The 15,723-nt window shown below is 43.0% G+C and overlaps 2 protein-coding genes across 7 annotated transcripts in view; one reads left to right on the forward strand and one right to left on the reverse strand.

The window, feature by feature from the left end:
- Window positions 1-15,723, forward strand: part of ralgps1 (Ral GEF with PH domain and SH3 binding motif 1) — a 679,153-nt gene that overhangs the window by 309,437 nt on the left and 353,993 nt on the right. The gene's annotated exons all lie outside the window — the stretch shown is intronic.
- The window catches only part of angptl2b (angiopoietin-like 2b), a 49,882-nt gene that overhangs the window by 21,084 nt on the left and 13,075 nt on the right, over window positions 1-15,723 (reverse strand). Inside the window, exon 2 of the mRNA XM_048613662.1 lies at window positions 13,257-14,065. Within this exon, the coding sequence (XP_048469619.1) occupies window positions 13,257-14,043 (787 nt within the window). The 5' untranslated portion in view covers window positions 14,044-14,065. The remainder of the gene's footprint in view (window positions 1-13,256; window positions 14,066-15,723) is intronic.

The following is a 15,723-nucleotide window of genomic DNA, read 5'->3' on the forward strand; positions in this document are numbered from 1 at the left end:
TTCCCTGCACTATTTCCATATCCCTCGATGTCATTAGAGGAATCTTATCAATTTTTGTCTTGAACTTAGGGAAAAAGTGACCTTTCAGACCCTGCTGGGGCAGTGAATCCCAACGATTCACCATCCTGTGAGCGAAGAGGTCCATCCTCATCTCCAGTCCCAAATGGCTTACCCCTGACTCTGATTCTTTAGCCCCTGCTTCAAGACCCTCAGCCAGTAAAACCATCCATCCTGCATCTTCTCTATCCCCCTATAAGAACATTCTATCTTTCTATATGATCACTTCTTGTTCTTATGAAATCCACAGAATACCAAATGGGTTAGTCAATCCTTTTTGTGAAAGTGGGAAATATGTTGTACTGACTGATAGTACATCATTTGAATGCATTGATTCAATGGGTTGTTGTTTTATTGGTAATGAAGGAAATACCATATATCAGAAACAAATGGGAAGAAACAATTAAAATGTGAAATACGTTTTTCAGTATAAGAACAAATTGTACTTTTATATTAATTAATCTCCTGTGCTGTTGCCAGGGAGAAAAATAATAAAACAAAGGTGTCTTCCTTTAACTGAGTCTGTGCTACACTGTGTGTCATTCCAATTCCTTCCATCTCCTCCTCATTATACACACTTTGTTGCTCACTTTCTGTTAATTTTTGTATAAGGAATAAATTTTTATTCAAACTTGCACTCAGGCATGTAACAGGCCAGCCCCAGGGCCTCCCTTAGGAGCAGTTGCTACTGGTGGCAGTCCAGGGCTTTCACCAAGGATCCCATTAAATTCTTCATCCATCATTATATTCTGCTGGGCTCAGGGATTATCGGCCTTGCGGTTTATTACTGAGACTATCCCAGGGTCAACAGCCACGATTACTGTATCCAGCCTTCGCACCCACCACAGCAGGAATGATGGGGGTGGGGGAATAGCAGAGACCCAGATGGGAGTTCTTACATCCCATTCCTCGCGTTAGCCAAACACTGCAAGTGGTGAGACTGCTGGGGTGCTTGGCCAATGCCAGGAATGGAAGATAGGAGCTCCCGTCTAGTTCCCTGCTATCCCACGCCCACCTCACTCACACGCCCACCTCACTCACACACCCACCCCGTGCAATTGTTCCTGCTCTGGTAGACTCCACTGAATTCCGCTCATTGTATCCCAATGCTCTTCCTCCCTTTTCTGAAACAAACTGAGATTTGTGCAAAATCCCTGCAATGGTTTAACTACAGATGCTGTCATTATGATGGCATTGCAAAATCTCGTTTTTATGTAGCTCTATCCTGTAATATTAGAAGTGTCCCCGACAACAGTCTTTTCCATGATGTTCCAGAATCATTGCTCGCTGTTGCCTACCCCCCATGGCTCTGTTCCCATCCCTGCGTAATCGTCTGGGTCCTTGTAGGTGTTAAAACCTGAACATTTAACTGTAAGGAAATGTAGCGAAGTTGTGTAAAATGTAATAATGGATTATAATAGTTCCTTTTTTTTTGAAATTGTAGAGCAAACAGTAGCATAATTCGAACTGCAAGTGAATGACTATGTTTATGGTTCAAATTGGGCTCTTTGTACTTCAAACCTCAGTGAGATAATATCAATGCTTTTTGTTCCTCAAATTATTCATACAAAAAGGTTTCCTGTTACATTGATACAGCAAGAACATTGTAATTGTGGAAAATCAGCATTGCTTTGGTGTTTATCTGGAATGAGGCGATGATTTAACACCGCTTTTCATTTCACATGAAACCAAATAACTACAGGTTACTTTTGACGTTGAAGCTGATTCGGTATCAAATTTCACCCACTCCTGCTGGGACACAGTTCTCCAGCAACAACTTGATTCTCATTTTCAATGTCCATATTTTTAACAAGCTATTCAGTAATGGATCTGGCCATAGCTAAACCTTTTCCTGTGCTGCCCTAACATACGCTTGTTTTTAAAAAAAAATCATTTTATGAGATGGGGCTGTCACCAACTACATCAACATTATTGCCCATCCTGAATTGCCTGTGAGTGTTGTTGGAGTTGCACACTCAACCAGGCAAGTGGAGAATATTCTATCGCATTCCTGACTTGAGGTTTGTAGATGGTGAACAGGCTTTGGGGTATCATGAGGTGAGTTACTCACCACAGGATTCCCCCCAAGTCTCTGACCTGCTGTCATAGCCCAGATTTATTTGGCTGGTCTTGTTCAGTTTCTGGGAAATGGTAGCTCCCAGTATGTTGATAGTGGGTGATTCACTGAGAGTAACATCATTGAATGTCACGGGTAAGATGATTCGATTCTCTCTCGTCGGAGATGGTCATTGCCTGGCGTTTAAATGGCAGGTAACATTCTTTCCGCACTTCAGTCCAAGTCTGAAAGTAATTCGGGTCTTGTTGCACAATGGCTTGGACTGCTACAGTATTTGATGAGTCAAGAACAGTGTGCAGTCATCAGTGAACATCGCCGATTCACATCGATTGGGAACTAACTCTAGATACATCAAGTGTAACAACTAGTTCAGTGGCAAATCTGAAATTCCTTTAAATTTTAAACTTAAACAGCTGCAAAAATAGTCACACCTTTATTTCCTTGAAAAATGTGTTGCAATTAAGCATGAGGTTGTTGGCTTGCTCGCCAAGCTGGCTTGTATTCGTTCAGACATTTCGTCAACATGCTAGGTAACATCATCAGTGAGGCCTCCGATGAAGCAATGTTGTTCTACTCCACTTGGAATTTATACTGTCCAGTCCGTTATGGTGAGTACTGTCATTTCCGGTTTTGTTTCGTGTGGGTTTGTATATGGGGTTCAATTCTATATGTTTGTTGATTGGCTTATGGGTTGAGAACCATGCCTTTTGGAATTCCTGTGCATGTCTGTGTTTGGCTTGGGCTACTATTGTTACGTTGTCCCAGTTAAAATGATGGCCTTCGTTGTCCAAAGGGACTAATATTAGGGAAAGTTCATTGTGTCTTTTACTGCTAACGGATGTTCATGTATTCTGATGGCTAATTTCCTTCCTGTCTGTCCAAAGTAATGTTTGTGGCAGTCGTTGTATGGTATTTTATAAACCACGTTGGTTCTGTATGTTGTGAGTATGCGATCTTTAATTCAAATGTGTTTGTCGTAGCATGGCTGTGGGCTTGTGTACTACCATGCTTGCTCGTGGTTGTAGGAGTCTCATTGTCTGTTCTTATATATTCTTGAGTAGGGCAGTGTGGCCAGTGTGTTAGGGTGTACTGTGTCCTCTTGTTGTCTGTTTAGTAGGCACCTGCCGATGAAGTTGGCGGAGATATCCGTTCATAGCGAAGATTTTATGTAGGTGCTCTTCCTCTTTCCTGAGTAGTTCTGGCATGTTGCAGTGAGTGGTGCCCCATTTAAATAGTGTCTTAATGTAGCTTTGTTTGTGGACGTTGGGGTGGTTGCTGTGGAAATTGAGGATTTGGTCAGTGTGGGTTGCTTTCCTGTATACCGAGGTTTGGAACTCCCTATTGGTCATACGCTCAACTCTGATATCCAGAAACGGAAGCTGATTGTTGTTTTCTTCTTCTCTCGCGAATTTAATCCTGGCGAATACGTTGTTGATGAGGTGGTGGGTCCCTTGTAGTTTGCATTTAATAATGACAAATGTGTTGTCCACATACTGGATCCACAACTTAGGTTGAATGTGGGGGAGGGTGGTGTGTTCTAGTCTTTGCATAGCTGCCTCTGCAATGAGCCCTGAGATGGGTGACCCCATGGGTGTGCCATTGATCTGTTAGTATACTTGATCATTAAAGACGAAGTGTTTAATGTGTTTAAGTGTTTAAAAACACAGCATTATTTACATCAATTGACATCCCACTAGTCAAAGAAACAGTGGCCGCATTACTAGGGGCAGCAGGAACGCAGACCAGCAGCTCCATCAGCAATGACAATATACTCAGACTACTAGACTTGTGCCTCACCACACACTTTGTCTTTAATGGTCAAGTATACTAACAGATCAATGGCACGCCCATGGGGTCACCCATCTCAGGACTTATTGCAAAGGCAGTCATGCAAAGACTAGAACACACCACCCTCCCACCTCACACCCCCACCCCCACCCCATTCAACCTGGGCTGTGGATCCGGTACGTGGACAACACATTTGTCATCATTAAACGCACCAAACTAGAAGAGACCAACCATCTCATCAACAACGTATTTACCACGATTAATTTCATGAGAGAAGAAGAAAACAACAATCAGCTTCCGTTTCTGGATATTAGAGTTGAGCGTATGATCAACGGGGAGTTCCAAACCTCGGTATACAGGAAAGCAACCCACACTGACCAAATCCTCAACTTCCATAGCAACCACCCCAACATCCACAAACAAAGCTGTTTTAAGACACTATTTAAATGGGGCACCACCCACTGCAACATGCCAGAACTACTCAGGAAAGAGGAAGAGCACCTATACAAAATCTTTGCTTTGAACGGATATCCCCCCAACTTCATCTGCAGGTGCCTACTAAACAGACAACAACAAGATGACAGAGTACACCCTAACACACTGGCCACACTGCCCTACATCAAGAACATATCAGAACAGACAATGAGACTCCTACAACCACGAGGAATCATGGTAGCCCACAAGCCCACAGCCATGCTACGACAAACACTCACGAGGATTAAAGACCCCATACCCACAACATGCAGAACCAACATAGTTTACAAAATACCATACAACGACTGCCACAAACCTTACATCGGACAGACAGGAAGGAAACTAGCCATCAGAATACATGAACATCAGTTAGCAGCAAAACGACGCAATGAACTTGCCCTAATGTTAGTGCACTCGGACAATGTCCCAGTTTAACTGATAGCCTTCAATGTAACGATAGTAGCCCAAGCCAAATATAGACATGCACGGGTATTCCTGGACACATGGTTCTCAACCCATAAGCCAATCAACAAACCTATAGAATTGGACCCCATATACACATCTATACAGAACAGAACTGGAAATGACACAACTTACCATAACGGACTGGACAGTATAAATTCCAAGTGGAGTAGAACACATCGCTTCATCGGAGGCCTCACTGATGATGTTTCCCAGCATGGTTACGAAACGTCTGAACAAAAACAAGCCAGCTCGGTGAGCAAGTCAACAACCTCACCCACAACCCGAGCTACAGATCTTTGCAAAAGTCTTAAGTATGTTTACACAACTCTTGTTTCTCTGGTTGAAGTGTGGGATGATGGGCAACCTAATTCTACAAATAGCATATCCTATAACTGCACTGTTGATGAATTAAACATCTGTTGTGTATTCTGTGCTGTAATTTTCAGTCCTCTGCTAAAAAGAACCTTCATTTAACTTTGACTCTGCTGGAGTCAGTGGCGCTAAATTAAACTGAATAAGATCTACAGAGTAATTGGCACTGACAGATGTGGTAGTGAATCTTTGCTTCAGCAGTTGAGATCTGATGGTTCTTCGAGCATCTATGGATGAGCTGACTTGAAACCAAATGTGTAATTATGTCAAATGTTAAGACTGTAGAGAAATTACTTACGATTCAACAAAACTGTTGTGAAGACTTTAATTCTGCTTCCAATTTCCTCCTTATACACTTGATGGTACTGACTCATTCTGGGGGAAATCCAGACTGTGGTAAATATGTAAGCTTAGAAACTAATCTTCAGGTGGCTATGAGTCAACAGAAAGAAAAGAGTTGACAGTAGACTATAATCAGGAATGGAACTGGTGCTCCCACTGTGATCTTGTCAGGGTATAATCTAGGTTCTGCTATGGCTTTTACTGGGATGGACTTTCTAAGCTTATCAGCAGGCTGCCTGTGGTGTTAGTGCTAGATTCAGAGGGATGGGAGCAGGCTTGTAGAGACCAGAAGGCTGGTAGAGATCAACTCGTCTGCTTATGTTTATTCTATATAACCATTATAACATACTGTTCTGTATGGAGTGAATTATAGAATATAGCTATAAACAGCAATAAAGTATATTAACACCATATAGTTGAAGTGTAATGTACATATGGTACTGCTGCACGTGAATATACAGCACACTGCCTCCTGCCCTCCAGGAAGCCACATTCTTGTTGCTCCTAATCTCACTGGGAAAGTTATCATTTTTATAGTAATCTGAGGATGCATTTCAAAATATTTTTTCTGGACTTTGCAGTGTTTGCTCCTGATGTTAAGTGAGCAAAGGAGCGTGCATATGTGTGTCTGGAGGGAATTAGAGAATCTGCTTATGAATCCAACTTGCATTTGGTATGAACCAGTCTAACCTGCCTTATTTAAACACTCTGCTCCACTCTGGTGGTTTAGGAGATCTGCTTTCATTGGTGTGTCCTATATATGTACAATTTATTCTTGCCTACATCTTTCAGAAGCTCTTGCCATTTCTTGAGCTTACTCATTGCTACCACATGCCTTCATTAGGCATAGATAAAACAATTACCACGGATTACCATTACTAATGGATATGTGTCAGATGAAGAAAAAGTTTGAATATTGCACTTAATTCCATGGTACTTATTTCAGAATTTCATATTTAAGATCTGAGTAATATTTGTACAGTAGGAAATGCTTGTGATTTGGGTTACCCATCATTGTGTTTAACCTTTGAAATTTTAAGTGTCTTTTACTCTGTAGTTTATTTAAACAAACTCCTTGTAAATTTTTTTGCTCCATCAGAGACTAGGGGAGGTACCTGGGTTGGAAGTTAACAGAATAAAGCAACAGATGTCAGGAAAGAATGAGCAGCCCCAGAAAAGCAGCTACAGCGAGAATTGGGAGTGTAGAAAACAAAACTAAATGACTGGTGAAAATGTGGGCAAGTTGCTAATGATTGTGTTTATTTTCAGCCAAGTATAAATTCACACTGCCAGTCAAGATGGATTTTCTGGAACCTAAACAACTTTGGGTAATGTTAACTAAAACCACCGCATGAAGTGGGATGGTACATCGGAAAGTTTGCTCAGCCTAACCATAAAAGCAATTCATCTTTTACAAGCGCAATCTCCCCTTAGTCCTGGAACCAAATAAACAATTCAGAAGTGAAATGCACACATTAAAACAATTTAATTTTAGCCAAATGGGTGGTTCACATTTGCCATTGAATTAATATTTTGACTGTGTTTTAATTCCAGTAGCCTGTACTTGACAGATTGCTTAACTTCCAAAACACAAATTGGCCATTCTAAGCTGTGAGGATTATTAAAAATTGTGTTGTGTCCTGCCTTAAGGTAACAGCTCCTCCTACTTTCTGGAACTAGTATTCAAGTGTTCTTTAGCTCTAATACTCCAGTTCTATCAGGGGCCATCAGAATCTTGACAGCCAGTTCATGGTTCTGTCAAGCAATTAGAGTGATCAGTTACTTCCTCTCTGCCTACGCAGATACAAGACCACTGATCACTTGTATTTTTTTCCCAGGCACAGTTTGCTCTCTTTGTCACTAATTTGGTTACTCTCTGTTTGACTATCAGACTACTCACGACAAAGAAAGGCAGGTGATGTCTTAAGTAATAAGAGTATAGGCATATTTGCTCATTTCTAACAATATTTGTAGATCCTGTTAGCTCCGTTGTTGTCCTGTTGTAAAACAGAACTAGCTAGCATGGTTCAATGCACGAGTCATAATTAAACACTCCATAGGCATTCAATATCATTTATGTGAAGCTGATGATGTTTGGGTCTTTTCAAAAACATGATGGTTATGCACCTTGTCAGCAATAGGGTTAATAAAAAAAACACATTACCGCCGAGGCCAAGATTTAACTCTAGGATTGCTTCAAAACATTAACCTGGATTAATGGAGATATAGAGATATCAATAGAGATTGTGAAAGATTTGCTTTCTTGCTCATTGGGACGAATTCCACAGTTTTCTTCGGTGGCTCACGTCACAGATTTTAAATCAACACAGCAAAAGTGACAGGAATTAAAACCCTTGTCTTTGTTCAACACTTTATAACGACACTGAAATGTGTCAAAGGGCTTCTTGACACAATGAATGGTTTAGGGATTCAGTGACTTCAGTGTAGCCAAAATAACAATTCTGGTCACGTTCAGTCTCCCTGCTATTGGAAGGATGTTGATAAACTTGAAAGGGTGCAGAAGGGATTTACAAAGATATTGCCGGGGTTGGAGGGTATGAGTTACAGGGAGATATGAATGGGTTGGGGCTATTTTCCCTGGAGTGTTGGAGGCTGAAGGGTGACCTTATAAATGTTTATAAAATCATGAGGGTCATGGATAGGGATAGCCAAGATCTTTTCCCTGGGATGGGATAGTCCAAAACTAGACGGCATAGGTTTAAGGGCAAAGGGGAAAGATTTAAAAGGGACCTAAGAGCATCCTTTTCATGCAGAGAGTGGTGCATGTATGGAATGATCTGCCAGAGGAGATGGTGGAGGTGGGTACAATTACAACAGTTAAAAGGCATCTGGATGGGTATATGAATAGGAGGGGTTTAGAGGGATATGGGACTAGATTAATTTGGGATATCTGGTTGGCATGGTCAAGTTGGACGGAAGGGCCTGTTTCTGTGCTGTACATCTCTATGACCCAGTTAAATATGTTAGTGGTGAAGAGAAAAGCAAATCACTTATTAGCATAAATACTCATGATGCCATTAAGCTGACAACAGAAACACTTTTTTTGCTGTTTGCAAATCCGAAGGATACAGATATGTTGCATTGTGGAATGCCTGCTAGTTCTAACCTTTCCCAGATGATTTCCTCAAAAGGCTGGCTCTACATTGTCCCTGCGTCTTTGCAAAGTGTAAGTGCTTGTCAAACTCCTGTGAAAGTGAGTGACCCCTGGATCCCATTGACATTTCAAAGCAACTGGGTCATGGCATTGGACTGAAATGATTCTGTAGTGAGATACAGGATCTTCTTCCTGTCTGGCAGCCTAACAAGGCCAGGACAAAGACCTGCACTTCTTTTTTTCAACAAAAAAGTCAGCCCTTTTTTTTTGAGGAGCCTAAATCTACACTGGGGCAGCCATAGCAACAATGTTATTTAAACATTGATTTTGCAGGCAGAAGGGAGAGATAGACAGCTTTGAAATAACTCCGCAGAGACTGATATCCCGTCACCGGGTCACCCTTCATTTAGACATGGAAAGTCCTTGACCCTGATCCTGCTCCCTCAGAGCCAGCTTTCAGAGTGAACAGAACCTCTGCTAATTCCTGTTCTTTGTCAGCCTGCGCTCCCTGATTGGGCCTGATTAACAGCCTCAAAAGGAGAACTCCTATTCAATGAGTCCACCTAGAGTCATAGAGGCATACAGCATGGAAACAGGCCCTTTGGCCCAACTTGTCCATGCCACCCAGTTTTCACAATTAAACTAGTCCCATATTCCTGCCTTTGGTCCATACCTGTCCCATCCATTTACTTGTCTAAATATTTTTAAATGACAAAATTGTACTCACTTCCACCACTACCTCTGGCAGCCTGTTCCAGACACTCGCTGCTCTCTGGACTTTTTTTGTATCGCTCCCCTCTCATCTTAAACTTATACCCTCTAGTTTTAGACTCCCCTATCATGAGGAAAAGTTTTTGGCTATCTACCTCACTATGCCTCTCATGATTTTTACATACCTCTGTAAGGTCACCTCTCAATGTCCCTTGCTCCAGGGAAAAAAAAGTCCCAGCCTATCCAACCACTCATTATAACTCAAGCCTTCCAGCCCAGGTAGCATCCAAGTAAATCTTTTGTGCTCTCTTTCGAGTCTAATAATATCCTTTCTACAGTAGGGCAACCAGAACTGCACACAGTACTCAAATGTGGCCTCACCCACTGACTTTGTTATAATTATTACAAGCTGATGTTGATAAAGGGAGGAATGATAGCCAAACTCCAGCTTGAAATCATAAAAATTAAAATGGAATATGTTCTTGTGATTCTTCTTTATTTGGAAGCCCATATTTGGCTTGAAACCAACCAAGCAATTGTCGAATAAAAATCGATGCTAAAATATAATGCTTATTTTATGAGAAACTTCCCACTGTTCCCAACAGAGAGTTTCAAAATAAACAAATGACTCTCTGGAAAAATATGGTCAGTTCCATAGTTCTGGACCAGCTCTTATTCATCCTGCACAGCATTCAGTACAAACATTACATTACCAGCATCATTCAGAAAGCTTTTAGTAATCTGCAATGAATGCTGTGCAATGTTGTCTTTGTATGTGTTGTCATGAAGCTGACCATTTTTTAAATCAGACCACACCTTTTCTTGCTCTAAACTCTCAAAGTCAATTCCAACTATTTGTTAGTTTCAGTAGGTGCAAAAACTACTTGCACATGAAACTGCCTGTCTGTAGTACAGGAAGAAGGGATATCTACAGCTCAACTTCAATTAATGAAATAAAAGGCAGGAATAGATATGCCCAATCAGTCCATTCAGCTTAAAGAATTTGAGCTGGGATTTCCTTTCAAGCTTTGGTGAAAGAAAGCAGGGAAGCAACAATAGTGTGAAGAGGAGATGAATCTGTGTTCAGAGGATTGTGACTTTTGCATGTGTCACTGCTTGGTGTAGATATTTTTACAGAACCTGTTCACGGATGTCATGACACACCTGTGGAGCAGGTGGGACTTGAACCTGGACCTCCTGACCCAGGGCTAGGGCTATTACCATTGCACCACAAGAGCCCCCACTGCTTGCTGCATGCTGAGAGCTTGCATGGTCAAGCTGCATTTTGTGTATACAGGGAAGATCAAGGCTTTTGCCTAAATGGAGCATCTCAGCTTCTCCGCACTGCAAGTTTTGTGTGTGGTTTTGACACAGGAAGATAAGACTTTCTAATGTTTGTATTTTCTGTGCATGAAGGTCTTCCACTTTTGTGAAATGATGAGACATCACCCTGATTTTGCAGGGGGGTTTCTCATTTTTCAAGGACCGCAACTTCCCCTCCACAGTGGTTGAAAATGCCCTCGACTGTGTCTCTCGCATTTCCTGCAATTCATCCCTCACACCCCCTCCCCGCAATAACAACCAAAACAGAATCCCCCTCGTCATCACGTACCACCCCACCAACCTCCGGATCCAACGCATCATCCTCTGACACTTCCGCCATCTGCAATTCGACCCCACCACCAAAGACATTTTTCCCTCCCCACCCTTATCTGCTTTCCGGAGGGACCGCTCTCTCCGTGACTCCCTTGTCCGCTCCACACTCCCCACCAGTCCCACCACCCCCAGCACTTTTCCCTGCAACTGCAGGAAGTGCTACACCTGCCCCTACACCTCCTCTCTCACCCCCATCCTAGGCCCCAAGAAGACCTTCCACATCAAACAGATGTTCACCTGCACATCCGCTAATGTGGTATACTGTATCTGCTGTTCCCGATGTGGCCTCCTCTACATCGGGGAAACCAAGCGGAGGCTTGGGGACCGCTTTGTGGAACACCTACGCTCGGTTCGCACTAAACAACTGCACCTCCCAGTCGCGAGCCATTTCAACTTCCTCTCCCACTCCTTGGACGACATGTCCGTCCTGGGCCTCCTGCATTGCCACAACGATGCCACCCGAAGGTTGCAGGAACAGCACCTTATATTTAGCTTGGGAACCCTGCAGCCCAATGGTATCAATGTGGACTTCACAAGCTTCAAGATCTTCCCTCCCACGACCGCATCCCAAAACCAGCCCAGCTCGACCCGCCTCCCTAACCTGTCCTTCCTCCCACCTGTCCACTCCTCCTACCTCAAGCCCCACCCTCCTCTCCTACCTACTAACCTCATCCCGCCCCCTTGACCTGTCCGTCCTCCCTGGACTGACCTATCCCCTCCCTAACTCCCCACCTACACTCACCTTTACTGGCTCCATCCCCGCCTCTTTGACCTGTCTGTCTCCTCTCCACCTATCTTCTCCTTTATCCATCTTCTATCCACCTCCCCCTCTCTCCCTATTTATTTGAAAATCCCCTTCCCCTTCCCCTTCCCCTCCCCCATTTCTGAAGAAGGGTCTAGACCCGAAATGTCAGCCTTCCTGCTCTGATGCTGCTTGGCCTGCTGTGTTCATCCAGCTCTACACCTTGTTAACCCTGATTTTGCTATAAGGACTTGTTTCCTCGGCTCCAAAGCATTGCTTTTGTTGGACAGAGACAATGCAGTTTTGGTCTGTAAGCTCACAGGCAACATCGCTCATTTTCTGTGAATAAACAATTGACTTGGTAAACTAATTTCCACTCAGATTTTACCAAGAATCAGTGTTCTGGGTTCCAATGTTAGATTCCTAATGTAGCGTCCAGAGGTGTGGTCAGTCATCTCCCAGAGTCATACATAGAGAACAGTTGTTCTAACCAAATATTGTCACTAAATGTTTGAATAACCAAGTAAACATTTGTTCCATCCCACTTAACAATATGTATAAACTCTCCCATCAGAGGAGAGAGGAATATTTGAATTTTTACTTTGTTGCAGTTAGCTGGAATCGATTCGGAGTATTTTATCATGTCTGGTTATTTATACATGTCTTGAGGTGCAGTGGTAGTTTGCTACCTCCTGGGCTAGAAGCCCTGGTTAAAATCCATACCAGGACTTGTTGGCTGTGGGCGATGTGTTTGTACCATGGCCAAACAGGTTGATTGACAGTCTATAAAACTTTCAAACACCTGATGGCAAGTGGTAATGGCAGATGGGGAGTTTCCTGGTCAACCATGCTGCAGAAAGCAGTAGCAAACCACTGGGGTACTGTGCTAAGGATAACCAGAGACCAAACCAATAGAAATCAATGGTTGCCAACTTGCTCTGAGGGCATGGTGATGGCTTACATATGACTTCTGTTCTGAAGTAGGGCCATAAAGGACTCAAAACATTATCTGTTTCTCTCCGACAAATGCTGCCAGATATGCGGAGTTTCTTCAGCACTTTCTGTTTATATTTGTAATTTATGTAGGTGCTCTGTTATGCAACATGAACGTTAATGTCATTAAAGGTTGGCTGTGATGCAATATTTAATTAATTGGGTTCTACGCTGTATTTCACTAATGGCCCAAATTTTCCCCAGTATTCTTTTGGAGGAGAGATCTACAGTCCTTACTCAGTCTGCCTTATGTGTGACTCCAGACCCACATTTGGTTGACTCTTAACTGCCCTCTGGCAACTGGGGATGGGCAATAAATGCTGGCCTAGCCAGAGATGAACACATCCTATGAATGAACTAAATCAAAAGTTGAGTGCATTCCTCTTTCGGAGACGTTTCCCACAATTCAATCTTCTAAAGGTTACTTGTCTTAACCTGCACAATGCATGCTGTAGTTCACTTACCAGAAGGTGTATTTGCAGAGGGCATGTTAGAAGGAACAGCAGGCATGGTTGGCAGTAGGTTTAGTGCCAGTTGGCGTCTGTCCTGATGGTTCTGATCTCGTTGGATCTCATTGGTTGTAATGAGGTTGATTTTGCGTTTCGGGGGTGGTGGCTGCATGGGTTTAGCAGCTGGCAGCAGCTGGCACCTTGCCTCCAGCTGTGCAATGAGATAGGTCTGGTTATTTGCCAGCGATGCCAAGTGCTGATACTTGTGCTCCAGGTCCCTATAGCGATTGGAAAGCTGCATCATCTCTGCCGTCTGGTTAAGAATCTTGTTCTCGAGATGGGAGACTTCCAGTGCGTTGTCCCGCTTACGTATGATCTCGTGCAGGAGCTGCATGTACAGCTGTGTGACTCGAGAGTTCATGTTCCGGCTCTCCTTCCGCAGAAGCTTCACTTCATTAACAACCCCACCGTCTACCTCGACAAGCTGCTGCAAACTCTCAATCTGTCTTTTCTGTTTCAGCAGTTCATTGTTAAGCATCTCCAGCTCCTGTTTATTGACCCTGCTCTCTACCACCGATTCGGGTTTTGAGTTCACACAAATTGCGCCTGTAACCTTCTGCTGCGGCACAATGAAGGTATATGAGCACTTGTTTTCCATCGTCACTGTGGCACGTTTGTGTCTGTTTGTGTAAATGAACTCCTGCTCATTGTTTTCCTCATTAGCCTGAAATTCCTCCACTTTGTCAACACTGAATGCCAACTTGACCAGTGTAAACAAGACTATAAGAGTCAGTTTCTTCATGGTGTTTATAGGTGTATGACCTCTGTTAGAGAGACAGAGTAATGATTATTAATAACAACAATTCTGAATTAGAGAAAAAGGGAAAAAGACACATAAATAAACTATTAAAGGAAAAAATCTTTAAAAATATTTTTTGTAGATTATTTCCATGTGGACGTTCTCCCTTTACAATGTTGTCCCTGTAAAATTTATCAAATATCTTTTAAATTGATGAAAATTATATTTACCCAAGTCCAATTTCACTGTCTACAATTCTAGACAAATCTATCCAGGCTGAATCTGTCCAGGCTGCACAATATCTACTAATAATAGCCAGAGCCAGCTGTGATCACCACACTCTTAAAACAAACACAGACTTGTTTTGTAGCTATAAAATTCACGCTTGTTGTAAATTTGCACTTTAACTCTGTTCAAATCACCCAGGCCTGCATTTGTCTCCAGCGTATAAAAGGATGCCAACTTCAGCAATTTATTCTTGGCCCAGATCCTGACTGGGAAATGAGAAATTTGCATCAATTTGGTGGGGACTATGATCCAAATTTCCAATCGGATTTAATTTCAGCCATCTATCAGTGTTTGTGTACATCTTGGGTCATCCGGACTTAATTCTGCCCATAGGGACTGGCATTATCAACCGGCTGTTGTTCTGGGTCACCTCTTAGCACATATGTCCTTGATTATCTTCATTTTTGTCAAATTCATTTGTGGGATGTGGGCATCGCCGGCTGGCCAGCATTTATTGCCCCTGAGAACGTGGTGGTGAGCTGCCTTCTTGAACCACTGCAGTCTGTGATAGGTTGACCCACAATGCCATTAGGGAGGGAATTCCAGGATTTTGGCCCAGTGACAGTGAAGGAACGGCGATATATTTCCAAGTCAGGATAGTGAGTGGCTTGTAGGGAAACTTGGAGGTGATAGTGTTCTAATGAATCTACTGCCCTTGTCCTTCTAGATGGAAGTGGTAATGGGTTTGGAAGGTGCTGTCTGAGGATCTGGAGTGAATTGTCACAGTGCAACTTGTAAATAATACACACTGCTGCTACCGAGCGTCAGTGCTAGAAGGAGTGGATGTTTGTGGATGTAGTGCCAATCAAGCAGGCTGCTTTGTACTGGATGGTGTCAAGCTTCTTGTGTTGTTGGAGCTGCACTCATCCAGGCAAGTGGGGCGTATTCCATCACACTCCTGACTTGTGCCTTGTAGATAGTGGATAGGCTTTGGGGAGTTAGGAGGTGAGGCAGTATTCCAAGCCTCTGACCTGCTCTTGCAGCTGTGTTGTTTATATGGTGAGTCCAGTTGAGTTTCTGATCAATGGTAACATCCAGGATGTTGATAGCAGAGGATTTAGTGATTGTAATACCATTGAATGTCAAGAGGCAGTGGTTAGATTGTGACTCAATTTGGGGATGATCATAGCCTAGCATTTGCATGGCGGAAATGTTACTTGCCACTTGTCACCCCAAGCCTGGATATTGTCCAGATCTTGTTGTATTTGAACATGGATTGCTTCAGTATCTGTGAAGTCTTGAATGAACTTTGTGCAATCATCGGCAAACATCCCCACTTCTGACCTTATGATGGAGGAAAGGTCATTGAACAAGCAGCTGAAGTTGATTGGGACTAGGACAGTACCCTGAAGAACTCCTGCAAAGATGTCCTGGAGCTGAGATGACTGCCCTCCA

This window comes from Rhincodon typus, chromosome 28 (genome assembly GCF_021869965.1).
Source record: "Rhincodon typus isolate 14 chromosome 28, sRhiTyp1.1, whole genome shotgun sequence".
Classification (NCBI taxonomy): Eukaryota; Metazoa; Chordata; class Chondrichthyes; order Orectolobiformes; family Rhincodontidae; genus Rhincodon; species Rhincodon typus.